The 14368-nt window shown below is 37.7% G+C and overlaps 1 protein-coding gene across 2 annotated transcripts; it reads right to left on the bottom strand.

The window, feature by feature from the left end:
- Positions 1-2201: 2201 nt before the first annotated feature.
- On the bottom strand, positions 2202-11264 carry LOC128686869 (aminopeptidase O). Of its 2 annotated transcripts, none has more exons than XM_053774054.2 (3): positions 11181-11264; positions 7017-8599; positions 2202-6275 (listed from the first exon to the last, which is right to left on the bottom strand). In XM_053774054.2, exons 2-3 carry the CDS (start codon positions 8432-8434, stop codon positions 4844-4846), a joined length of 2850 nt encoding a protein of 949 aa, XP_053630029.1. In that variant the 5' UTR covers positions 8435-8599; positions 11181-11264; the 3' UTR covers positions 2202-4843. The 2 variants fall into 2 exon arrangements, with proteins under 2 accessions (XP_053630029.1, XP_053630030.1); XM_053774055.2 differs by lacking the exon at positions 11181-11264 and adding an exon at positions 11048-11158.
- Positions 11265-14368: the final 3104 nt, after the last annotated feature.

Genomic DNA, 14368 nt, shown 5'->3' with positions numbered 1-14368 from the left:
TGTCACCATTGGCATTATTTCCCTTGTTTTGAAAGTTCTCAATACCCACCTAGTCATCATCCTGGCTGTCGTGATCTTTGTCTTGTTATGTTCCTTAAAAGAAAGGTCAGCTGACATAATTATTCCTAGGTCTTTAACGTGTTCCATTCGTTCTATTTGGTGACCCTCTTGAGTTTTGTATATAGTGTTCCCTTTGTTCCTTGTAGGATTAGTGCTTCTTTTTGATTATAATAATAATAATACTTCCCCCACATCTTATTGTACAAAGTTTGATAGGATTTCGGTTGTCATTTCTGGAGAGCTTTCACACTGTTTGAAATGAATGAGGTGGTGTACATGATTGCAATGTGTGATTAGAGTAGTACTGCATATAACTGCTGCCCTGCTGATGCTGGGCCACCTTACCTTGAGGGCATGATTTGACTGGCTGAAAACCCAGCATCCCCTTCCCTACTCCATCCCTTGGCTTGAATAGCAGGGTCTCCCCCCCCCCTTCCTTCCATTCTGAACTTGCTCATGCTCATGACTTGGAACAATTTATGGACATGGATAATGGATTGTGGAAAGTGGATTTTGAGTAGTTTTTACTTGAGCTGTGATTATGATTTAGGTATGTGTAAGTGAATTGGTTATGACAGTAGACCCCTCAAGGAAGGTTCCTTGATGCTGGTGAAGGGCTCTTGACCTAGGAAATTGGATCTGTGCTCCAGTTGCCTGAATTAAGCCTGAATACCTTCCACATCCCCTCCCCACAGGCGGTGTATAATCTTACTTGTTTAGCGCTTCCCCCTTGATTAAAATAATAATAATACGACAGTAGAAAGTTGGTAACGATAGTGTAAATTTGATAATGTTCGTAAGTGGATATGTTAAGTGTTGAACAGTCAACTGGTTCTAGTGATTGGTAATAAGTTAAAACAGCATATAATTGCTGCAGAAATGCTGGCTGACTAGTAAATGTTATTGGACTGCTTTATTTGGAAACAACCAGCTTATCCTACTCTGAGGATTTTGTAACCTTGGTGCACATTGCATAGCATGAGAATACAGTTGAAAGTACATTAAAGAAAGAGAGCCCAAGTTTGTAGCAGATTCATTGACCTCTGGGCATGGAAGAGGGTAAGAACAAATGAGTCATCTGAACTTATGAAGGAGGGAGGGAAGAGTATGATATGCAGTTAACATAGAAGGGTAAATTAAGATACTGCCAGATTTACTTCAAACTTTCAAAGTTGGTATGTCTTACTTAATGGAAGGCTTGAAGTTGTTTGCCATTTTTCTTGAAATTGGGATATCAGTTTCCATGAAATATCTTGTGAATACTTCTTCTGATTGGTTTCAGATCTAACATGCTGACACCTAACTGCATTAGAAACTTATGTACCTCAATGTATGCATTGAGGTAGAGGGGCTGGGGCTTATATACTACTACTCAATAGATTAAGTCTATTAAGGATTAAGATCAGCTATATTCAACACGTGTGGGTTATGCACCATCTGAAGGATTATAATAGCTGACCTAAAATTGAATATAACAGTAACTGTACTTTCATGTAAGGTTCTATACCCATGTGGGTCATTCAGCACCTAGCTCCCCTCAAGGGAGGTTCCTTGACGCTGGTGAGGGGCTCTTGAATCTAGGGAATTGGATCTGTGCTCCGGTTCCCTGAACCGAGCCTGAATACCTTCCATCGCCCCCACATGCACTGTATAATCCTACGGGTTTAGCGCTCCCCCCATGATTATAATAATAATAATCAGTACCTAGCAGTAGTAACAAACATGACAGAAGATGAGAAAATAAGACTTGGAGATGACCTGGTACTGTGAATTAATATACTGTTATAAAAAAACAGCTCTTAAGCTGAAGGCATGTTCGTTGAAGACAATTGTCCATTTAATCCGAGTGATTAGATTATTTTTCATGATCACAATAACAATTCTGTTTTGTTAAATCTAAAATCAATTTTCCCAGCAGACTGTGATGTATAACCCTTGTGGTTTAGCACTTCTTTATTATTATAATAATCCCAGCAGACTGTAACAATAATGGACAACTCTGGATTTAACAGACATTTATCTACTGTCCAGCCATATATTTGTCCATTGAATCCAAAATCCGTTAAACTGAGGTATTGCCGTAATATTCAAACGGTTTCAGTATAGGGAAAGAATGGACAAAGGATAAATAAACAGATAAAATTGCTTGGTTTTGATCTATTTCCACATCTTACTGTACAAAAAATACTGTGGTATAAACCTTGGTAATAAATACCGACAAGTTGGTTTAGAAAGACACGTAAGCAAACACTATGACATATTTATTAGAAAACGTTTCGGTCCTGGAACCTTGATCACTTCTAACATACAGAGGTAGAAAGACATTATACAGTGGTCCCTCACATTTCGTAGTTCTCGGCAATCGTAAATTTCGCCAATCATAGGGGTATTTTCGTATAAACATGGACTCGCTTTTCATAGGTTGACTCGCGAATAGTAGTTCGTCCAGGACGCGTACGCACGGTGTGAGCCAAGGCGGCCTCCCTACCCAGCCAGCCTGGCATCGTTTACCAGTGAGTGAAGGTCCCCTCAAGTGCTCCTATGAAATATTTCATAATATTCCACTCATTTTAGTGCTTGCAAGTACTAAATAAGCTACCATGGCTCCAAAGAAAGCTCCTAGTGCCAAGCCTGTGGTAAAGAAGGTGAGAAATATGTACAGTGACAAAGTCTTGGGCCATTTTAGGGAAGTGTTAAAGAGATGCCAGAAACAGAGCTCTCTCCACAGTTACTTTGCGAGACAGGACTAGAGCGACTCTCAAGGTGGTCCTAGTGGCATTAAGAAACAGTGAAGAGAAGCAACCCCAGAGAAGCAATTGGTACCTGAGGTGTTGCTGGAAGGGGATTCCCCTTCCAAACTGTAAACAATCCAATCTCTCTCCTCCTCCAGTCTCCCATACACTAAGAATCATCTCCAATAAAGGTAAGTGTTATGCTGTTAATGTTTCATTCATCATTTCCCACTGTATTGTTTATGTACTACATGTATATTTCATGTAAAAATTTTTTTTGTTTTAATACTTATTTCTTATGGGGAAAATTGATTCGCAAATCGTAAATTTCGTTTATAGTAGCTCCTCCAGGAACGGATTAATTACGAAAAACGAGGGACCACTGTATATATAGGCGGAGAGTGAGGTGTGAGTGACGCACGTGACCTGAGGAATGTCAGAATGGAGGAACACTGCAGAAGGCCTACTGGCCCATGCGAGGCAGGTCCTTATAAAAAACAACCTCTACCTATGATGAGGATGGGTAGACGATGAAATCATGTGACTCCTGTGTTGTTGGGTTGGTGGTGCTTAAGTATCATGTATGCCAATGTTTTTGAAATTTTGTAGTTCCCAGTGTTGCGTTCTCTAGTGTCGGTGACGGCGATCAGTGAGGCTTCTAGGCACCGTCGGCATCTGAGGTCTGGTTCGGTGAGAACAAGTTGTGCCTCATTCCAGTTCATCAAATGCCCCATGGAGTCTCTGTGGAGGACACAGGCGTACCTTACATCGTCTTTGATAGATGATGTGTTTATGGTGGAAACGTTGATGTTACTCAGCAAGTGCCCGGCGAGTATTCGTGGCAACATCACCACATGGGAGTACTATGAACTGCTTAGCGGGCTGTTCCATGGGCGGTTTGTTGAGGATAGCTTGTGCCTTGAGTCTGCAGTCTCGGATGAAGAAAGATGGGAACTGAAGACGTGTAAAGGCTTGTGTTATGTAAGTGCATTCTTCGTCTAGAAAACAAGGGCTGGAGATGCGAAGAGCTCTCAAGAAGAAGCCAATGAGGACTCCTCTCTTAGTGCGGGTGTCTTGGTGTGAATAAAAGTGTATAAGATCATCCTTGTTGGTAGGTGTTCAATACATTTTGAAGAGAAGTTTGTCACTGTCGGGAGATCTGCACAGTAGAACGTCGAGGAAAGGAAGTTTGCCATCATTTTCGAGTTCAAGTGTAAACTTTATTGATGGTTCAACTGCATTGATCTTGTTGAGAAGGGCCTGGATATTGCTATGAGTAACATCAACGTTTCCACCATAAACACATCATCTATCAAAGACCTCACTACGAAACGCAGCCCCACACCTCTAACTTCTACAGCAGGCGTCTACACTATCCCCTGTGGGTTCTGTCCCAAGAAATATGTAGGTGAGACAGGCAGAGATCTTGCAGTCCGCCTGAATGAGCATCGAAATGCCTCTAACAGAGACGATGTAAGGTACGCCTGTGTCCTCCACAGAGACTCCATGGGGCATTTGATGAACTGGAATGAGGCACAACTCGTTCTCACCGAACCAGACCTCAGATGCCGATGGTGCCTAGAAGCCTCACTGATCGCCGTCACCGACACTATAGAACGCAACACTGGAAACTACAAAATTTCAAAAACATTGGCATACATGATACTTAAGCACCACCAACCCAGCAACACAGGAGTCACACGATTTCATCGTCTACCCGTCCTCATCATAGGTAGAGGTTGTTTTTGATAAGGACCTGCCTCGCATGGGCCAGTAGGCCTTCTGCAGTGTTCCTCCATTCTTATGTTCTTATGACATTCCTCAGGTCACGTGCATCACTCACACCTCACTCTCCGCCTATATATATAATGTCTTTCTACCTCTGTATGTTAGAAGTGATCAAGGTCCCAGGACCGAAACGTTTTCTAATAAATATATCATAGTGTTTGCTTACGTGTCTTTCTAAACCAAAAAATACTGTACATTCAAAACAGCAGGATAAATGTAAAATTTTGTTTGTATATCATATAGTAAAAGTGAAAATTCCAATTTTAATCTCCATATAACATTGAAAATACAGTCAAACGAGCATTGTCATCCATATCTTTTTTGATCTTATGAAACACTTTTTCTGCTAGATGTTTATGCTTTGCTTTTTTATAAATAATTAGTTCTCCATACAAGTACACACCCATCGATTGGTCCTCCAATAAGAATCTTTCAACTTCATTTAAGTCTTTATAATTGTTCTTGATGACCAACTCACACCATCTGTGACGAACATCTCCACACTGAGATCCAATGTTGTAATGCTCATTTATTTCACCCAAAGTCTTATGACTCATCTTTGGTAGTTGCAATAAATACTCAAAGAGTAATACCAATTGGTCTGGGAAAATAAATTCTTCAATATGTACCTTAGTCTTCTTTATGATTTGGCTTGTTCTTCTATTAGACTTGTCAACACCTAGCCAAAAATGGAAATGTTGTGTCACCTCTGAAACTAAGCTATTGGATATATTTCCATACATTTCCTTGATTTCAGCATTTAACCCTGGTTGGTGTAACCAAATGCTACATAAAGTTTCTTGGGTAATATTGTTTGCTAAAACTTCAGGAAACGAGTTAATAAAATGATCCAATGCATGCTTTGACAAGATAAGCTGTCCATGATAAATTGATACATATTCTTTCAACATCATATCAAACTTGGCTCTACTTACTAACTTGCTTAAATACTTTAAAAGAAAGTAACCTTTTAAATAATGTACTTGTAAGAAGGTTTTTCCTGGGTTCAATCCATTCTTTACATAATTAATGCCATCTTTATCAACAAGATTTTCTCCTTGCATAGGCCTTAAAGTCTGAAGGTCTTCAGTGGAATTTTCTAATTCACACACAAGTGTCCTGTACCGTATATGTGCTCGAAGATCTGACAGTTCTTCCAACACCTCTTTGTTAAATTTCTGCGTGTAGTTCATTAAAGTCATGTTTGTTCTCAAACTTTGACCATCATTTTTCTTTCTCTTATCGCAAACCGAGTTTCTAGGACAACTCTTCTTGTATAATTTGATAAATTTGTCCTTAACAGTTAATTCTTGATTAATATCATTTCTCAATGTATCATGAAACCTTAAACTCTCAATATTACATTCTTTACCAGTATCATTAAACTTTTCATCATGTTTCCAACTTATTTCTAACTGGTTGTCAGTCTCTGTTAATACACCATCACTCGAATTATTACTAGTGACTTGAGATGAAACAGATTTAACTCTACCACCTCCTACTTCCCATCCTTTCTGACATGGCTCACTCTCGGAGTTTTGACACAAAGTTTCCTCTAAAACAGTGTGTCTAGCCTTTTCATGAAGTAGCACTGCTTCTGCATAGATGGAGTCCTCCATGTAAGTAGCAAATCCCTCGCTCAACCATTCCTCTGTCCAGTCCTGTGCACCAATGTTGATGCCAAACCAAGCGTGGCTGTCACAGACAATAAGCTTTGTTAATGAGTATAATATATAATATATCACGTTTAAATATCCTCAACAGTGAACATTTAAATTCTACAAAAAAAAAAAATAAATGAAATTGGACGAGAAATGAAAAAATTTTGGTGGCGCAGCCTCAATACCCCTTAAAATGAATTCTATGGTATAGCACTGCATAATAAAATTTATACATACAGTAATTTCTCAGGTAATTTTAGCCTTTACAATATGAAAATGCAGTAAACACTCGATTAGCCATTGCTAGCAGTGGTGTAATTATGTCACTGTTGATATCTGAATTGCTTATGTAACCCATTTGCAGTCTGATTTACTAAAACATTTAAGGCTCCTTAAAATGAGCATGCCAAGGTGTCATTATGTAATGTTATTCCACTGTCAGTAATAAATGATTATTTTTACAACACATGTACTGATTAGTATGTAAATCAAGATTTTTTAAAAAATCAATTAAAAAGATAACCATAAATTTTGTAAAAGGTGCTTTATTATCTCTACCCACAGCAGTATTTACAAGTCTCATGAAATTTAAATTTTAATTTTTTGTTTCTAAGGTAAACTTTGTGTTAAATATACAGTACAGTATGTATATTACCAACAATGAATGCCTTTAAAAGTAACTAATTGCTTATCATCACTATCACCTAACAACTAATTGCCAGTATGTGAAATTACATGCAATTTTATATTTTACAAGAAGTACAATGCAACTTACCTTATTTCATGTGCTAAACGGATATATGCTGCAGGATCATCTCCAACAACAGTTGGTGACAAGAAGATAAGATTAGGTGATGCCAAACCCAGACTTCCAAAACATGGTGGAAGAACAACCAGCTCCAATCTGCAGCATGGATATGTGCCTAGTAGATGTACTGCAGCTTCCAATGCATAAGGAAGAAAGGAGCTCAAGGGCTTTATTAACAGAAAACTAGATGGTGGATAAACTATGGTTAATGGTGTCTTATAATTCCAAAGCATACTTTTCATGTGGCAAGGGTATTCATAGTGACAACATGAATATTTCGTATTGGCAGTTTTTTCCTCTGCTTCATTTTTAACTTTCTGTAAATTTTTAAAATACACTGTTGGAAGTACTTTTGTTTCCCATCTTCCAATTGCAATGGCTATGGTAGCAATAGGAAGAACCATTGTTGTGTAATAATAAATGCAAACAGTAGAAATATCCTCTTCAATAGTGCCTTCCCTACAAAAAGTAACAGCCTGGTTACTCTGGCCAAGAGTACAGCACTTACTTATATGCTGTAAAGTTCTTGTGTCTTCCACATAATCATTTATGGGGCCCACAAACTTGGTTGGCACATTATCTCCTGTCATGGAAACATAATATTCTTTAGGAATTGTAATCCATGCTTGCCAAGTAGCCATGGCTGATGGAGGATCCTGACAAGGGAGAAGTGAACGGTTATTTATTGCTGCCGCTGGTGTAAATACACAAGGGTTGCCATCTTGGTCATTTCTCCACAGAAGAGATTTTCCTTGAGGGGTTGTTTCATACTCAATGCACACAGCTTGAGGAAACTGTTTAACATTCTTTATACCTTCCTTCCAGATTCTGATACACCAAGCATTAACTGCATACTGTAAAGGTATGTGATTTCTTCTAGTCCAAAAATTAATTGCAATTCCACATGCTTTGCGATATGTAGGATCTAAATACTGAATAAGGTTCACTCCATTACATTCCACTTCAGTTACACACTTCACTCTGATATCACAACAGTCCAGAATAATTTCAAAATCTTGACTTTCTATGTTTTCAGTATTTTTTTTATTTTTCACACGGTTATCGTCACTGTTATCACAATGGAACTTAGCAGCATTTTTTGTTTTTTCCTCCAATACAATGCTCTCATTATCCTTGCCATGATAGTTTAAATGTTGGTTGATATGCACAGAAGCATTTTCTACGTCCTGTACTTCAGTGTCTGAACAGAAACATTTCCGCGTACAACACTGTCCTTTTTTCTCACAGGATGTAGTTGCCTCGAAAAATATATAAACTCTTCCTTGAATTTTCTCTGTGTTAAAATTGGGCTCTAAATGAATGAGATAGTGTCTAGCTCTAACCTCATAAATATTTGACAAAAGTGGCAAATCCTGATCACACATGCTCTTACTGAAATATTGGTGTACTTATATACAAATACACTGGTATACATTTATTACAAGTGAATTTAAATTTGAAGTTTATGCTATAAGACTCTTTCTCATTAATAATTTTTCAAAAGTTTCAACATCAAACATTTTCTTGTGCTATTTTATGCTGCCTGAATCCTGAAATGAGATAAATCATTGATATCAGTGTAAAGAAATATATTGTATACAGTATTAAAATATTATTTAACTGCTGTGCTAAATTAGCATATACAATACAGTATTACCTTGGGAAAGGCACTGAGGAAATCACATTTACTGATACAAAATACATATCTACAACTGGACGTTTCTCTATGAAAATACATAATTATGAAAAATAAAAGTAGAGACGTACAAGAAGAGCCATGGTCATTCAAAAAATATACATATTCTATCTTATTACACTCATTTCCTCCCTAAAGTCTAAAAATGTGAAGCCAGTAAAATTTATAAAGTGTTGGTATCAATGGTCTTTCAGCATTCAATACAATGAAAAGTTCATGCTACCCCAACATGCATTACCACGAGCACACATTAAAAATATCCAATAATTAAACACTATTTGCACTGACAGACACAGTAAAACAATTAATATTAGAACTCATAAAAAAAAGATTACCAATTCTAGCATATTTCACATTAAACAGGCATAAACTGGTCTATGCTAAAAGAATTACAGTATTTACAAGTTCAGTTTATGCCCTGGCAGAAGCCCCAGTGGTTATAAAAAACCACACTGAAATCTAAAAAGCTGTGGCTATGCACTAACAAATTATGAGGACCCCAATGAAAATAAGTCTGACTTTTTTGGGGGGTTATCCTAGGTAATCTACACATGTGCTGCTATGTATGATAATTTATGTAATTGTATTTGTGTGTACCTGTACCTGAATAAACTTACTTAGTGAGCTGGAGGGAATCACAGTAACTAAAGCCAAAGATGGCTGACCAAGAGGGTGTATACGTACTATATGCAAACATATATACTTACCATTTTTCTTAACTTTAAACATTTTTATTTAACACATTGGCCATTTCCCACTGAGGTAGGGCGACCCGAAAAAGAAGAAACACTTTCACCATTATTCACTTCATCACTGTCCTGCAAGAGGGGTGCTGATACTCTTGCAGTTTTTGAACTATATTATCTACACACCTCTGGCAAGACAGTGATGGAGTGAGTGATGATGAAAGCATTTCTTTTTCAAGACACACTACCTTGGTGGAGAAATGACCAACGTGTTAAAATATATATATAAAAAAAAATAGTTAAAAAAATTTAAAGTTAAGAAAAATGGTTCTCTTGACAAAGAACATAATTGTAGTTTTGTGAAAATTATTTTCACTTTCAAGAATATGAACAATATTCTGGGCTATAAATTGTTAAGTTATAAATGCCAGAACACAAATTAGAAATATGTTGTACATCATGGCCCCTCAAGGAAGGTTCCTTGATGCTGGTGAGGGGCTCTTAAACTAGGGAATTGGATGTGCTTCAGTTCCCTGAATTGAGTCTGAATACCTTCCATCCCCCTCCCCACAGGCGCTGTATAATCCTAAGGGTTTAGCGCTTCCCCATGATTATAATAATAATAATGTACTTCATGCATAATAAGTGATGATTCCACAATATTTTGCTTAACTTTAGAAATACATGGAAGTAATTCTCTAGAATTTGTCCAATCTTCACAATGAACCTCTATTCATCACATGAATGAATATTGATGAATTCTTGCATTAACTACTAAACAAGAATAATAACTAATTTTTCTCTTCAGGGTAGGTTCCTTGATGATAGTGAAGGGCTCTTGATTCAAGGAACTGCTGCATCTCTCGCCATATCAAATCTGCCTCTCACTCCCCAGGCATAAATTCTACATTATTATTATTATAATCAAGGGAAAGTGCTAAACCCGTAGGATTATACAGCGCCTGGGGGGATAAGAGATAAGATAAGATTTCGTTCGGATTTTTAACCCCGGAGGGTTAGCCACCCAGGATAACCCAAGAAAGTCAGTGCGTCATCGAGGACTGTCTAACTTATTTCCATTGGGGTCCTTAATCTTGTCCCCCAGGATGCGACCCACACCAGTCGACTAACACCCAGGTACCTATTTGCTGCTAGGTGAACAGGACAATAGGTGTAAGGAAACGTGTCGGAATTTCCACCCGCCGGGAATCGAACCCGGGCCCTCCGTGTGTGAAGCGGGAGTTTTAGCCACCAGACCACCGGGGAACTGGAGCACAGATCCAATTCCCTAAATCAAGAGCCCCCCACCAACATCAAGGAACCTTCCTTGAGGGGTATAAATTCTACATTATTATTATTATGATCAAAAAGAAGCGCTAAGCCACAAGGGCTATACAGCATAAATTCTACAAATGTAGTGCTTCCCCATATTCAAAGTTCAAATTCACGTTTATTTCCACATGATACATTGTTTAAAAGAATGAGTAACGAATACCTTCAGATTATTATAATCAAAAAGAAGCGCTAAACCACAAGGGCTATACAGCAAATAATACATCCAGAAAAGCCCTGGTTATGTACAGCATTTTGGGCTCTGCTTGACTTTATTAAGTTACCCTAGGTTAAATTTTCTTTGAAGTTCTATATAAAAACCACTGTAAAAGTTTAAAATTGTGTATGGGGCCTAAATTAAAGCTTGCATTAATGTAAAAATAATAATAATGTTGCTGATGGCAACACAACACAAACCTTATTATACATGTTGGGGTTGTAAGGTCCACTGACACCTTATGTTGTCTGCCTCTGCGAACTTTATTTAGCTACACGTACATGGATATAATAATAATAATAATAATAATAATAATAATAATAATAATAATAATAATAATAATAATAATAATAATAATAATAATAATAATAATAATAACAACAATAATAACAATAATAATAATAATATCTTTATTTACTACAAGTACATGTACAAGGTATACAGGTCTAGCTGACAGCAATGACACTATTATATAGAAAGTCGCTTGTTATGTAGAACATTTCGCCCAAATTAGGTCAGTTTTGTCCCAGGATGCGACCCACACCAGTCAACTAACGCCCAGGTACGTATTTTACTGATGGGTGAACATAGATAACAGGTGTACAGAAACACTCCCAATGTTTCTACCCTCGCTGGTAATCGAACGCAGACCCTCGCCGTGTGAAGCGAGAGCTTTAGCGATCAGGCTAAGTAAGTACGAGTCAAAATGACTTATTTCCATTGTGGTGGTTGAGTAGCTAGTTCATTGTGTATCTCCTGCTCATCCTGTGAGTGGTAGCACAAAGAAACAGGGTAACAAGTCACAATGGGTTCCTTAATCCTGACAGTGGAAGGGCAGGAAGTTCTGTTATCGCAAACCTGCCCAAATTAAGTTTGACATAAACCATACCACGGGTGGGGTTTGATCCCGCGGTCAGAGAGTCTCAAATTAAGTTTAACATCTTTATAATACACCTTATACCCATCCTGTGGGTGGTAATTAAAGAATTACAGAGGTATAAAATGAATCAAGGAACCGGGTCTCAAAGTTTGATAGCTGGACAAGTTACACTGGTAAAGAATAAGTAAGTTTATTCAGGTATACACAAATACAGTTACATAGAATTATCATACATAGCAGCATGTGTGTAGAGAACCTAGGATAACCCAAAAAAGTCAGACAGAGTGACTTATTTACGTGTTTATATCCTGTCACAATCATATTGAGTTATTTGTGCAAACATTAACTTGGCCACGCACTCACACACATACATATATATACATGGCTAAGTGTCTATCGGCAAGTGCCTTCGACGACTAGTAATACACACAAAAGAGGCCAAGTGTTTATTGACAAGTGCCTTTGACAGCTAGTAACTAACACAGTGGTAATGCTTGATTTTACAGTGAGCAAAGTCAGGGTATTTTTGCAGAATGGTTTGTATTATACCACTGTGGATAAAATACCTTGCCAAAGTGAAGACGTCCTTTGGGATTGTATACGTTTGGATATCCTCCTCTTTTCTGCAACTGCAAGCTCCTGATGCTATGTTAACTGTAACACGAAAGGCCTATAACTATCATTCTACTCCCCGTGGAGTCTATGTACTTACTTCTACTCGTGTTAAAGAGAGTTACATTACATCTTTATTTTAAATATATATATATATATATATATATATATATATATATATATATATATATATATATATATATATATATATATATATATATATATATATATATATATATATATATATATATATATATTTAAAACAAGGGTGTAATGTAACTCTCTTTAACACGAGTAGAAGTACATAGACTCCATTAGTATTAGTAAGATCTAACAAAAAGCAAATATATATTTAAATAAGGAGGTACAAAGTGCGCAAGTCTTATATAAAGTTATTTATATCCTGCGAGGCACATTGGGAAGTGACCGGCCGTAATAAGAATATCTGCCAGGCAGTTTGAGAAAGTGATCGCCGGGTAGAAGCAGGACCGGATTTAGACCATGGGGGGGGGGACACTTTAGGATTGGAGGGCCCTCAACATGGAAAATAAATTGAATTACAAATAAGAAATGAACTAAAATGAATGCTAAACAGCAGTTTTCAAATAAAAAATACGTTTCGAAGAAGACGTCTGATTATATTTTTCTCAATTTTATTGACTTTAAAAATAACTGACTATAATTTTCAGTTTGTAATATATTCCATCTACAATATATAATAATTACCGATGTGTATTTATTTATATCTTTGGTGTCACACTTTGTGTCTATCTATATGGTGGCAGTTGACCAAAAGGACACAAACTTGTCTCTGACAGGAAACCACATGGTTGGGTCTGAATCACATAGTGGTGCTTCACTGTCCATGTCTACACATGGTTTTCTCTGACAGGAAACCACATGGCTGGGTCTGAATCACATAGTGGTGCTTCACTGTCCATGTCTACACATGGTTTTCTCTGACAGGAAACCACATGGCTGGGTCTGAATCACATAGTGGTGCTTCACTGTCCATGTCTACACATGGTTTTCTCTGACAGGAAACCACATGGCTGGGTCTGAATCACATAGTGGTGCTTCACTGTCCATGTCAACACAAGTATCTGTAGAATGTGGTTGTGGTGATTCATCACCTTTACTATCCTGATTTGGGATGTTCCTTTTATTTACTGCAGATGTACTTGAGAATGTGGGTGAGTCCTCAGAAGAAACATCATCTGGTAGTGGTACTGGTTCTTCATTAGTAGCTTCTATGTTTTCCACTATGGAAGCAGAGAAAAATTCTCTAATGCGTTTTGTCTTTGCCAAGACTGTAGCATTTCTTTCACTCGATTCTTTGGAAATCTTTTTTTTTTCTGAGCTCCTGACAACTGAATTTTCCGTGGCATACTGGGTCTTCTGAAAAAAAATATTCCGATTTTTTGACATTAAATGACAATGTAGTTAGTGACACACACACACACACACACACACACACACACACACACACACACACACACACACACACACACACACACACACACACACAGAACCAGTTTGGAACTAACACCTGGTCATGTACGTCAAGAAATTAGAGAAGTGCAAAGGCTTGCAACAAGGCTGGTTCCAGAGCTGAGGGTAATGTCCTACGAAGAAAGGTTAAGGGAAATTGGTCTGACGACACTGGAGGACAGGAGGGTCAGGGGTGATATGATAATGACATACAAAATACTGCGTGGAATAGATAAGGTGGACAGAGACGGGATGTTCCAGAGATGGGACACAGAAACAAGGGGTCACAATTGGAAGTTGAAGACTCAGATGAGCCAAAGGGATGTTAGGAAGTATTTCTTCAGCCACAGAGTTGTTAGGAAGTGGAATAATCTGGCAAGTGATGTAGTGGAGGCAGGAACCATA

This window comes from Cherax quadricarinatus, chromosome 7 (assembly GCF_038502225.1).
Source record: "Cherax quadricarinatus isolate ZL_2023a chromosome 7, ASM3850222v1, whole genome shotgun sequence".
Lineage (NCBI taxonomy): Eukaryota > Metazoa > Arthropoda > Malacostraca > Decapoda > Parastacidae > Cherax > Cherax quadricarinatus.
Note: the sequence above shows the minus strand (reverse complement) of the source record. Positions and strands in the feature narration are given on the sequence as shown.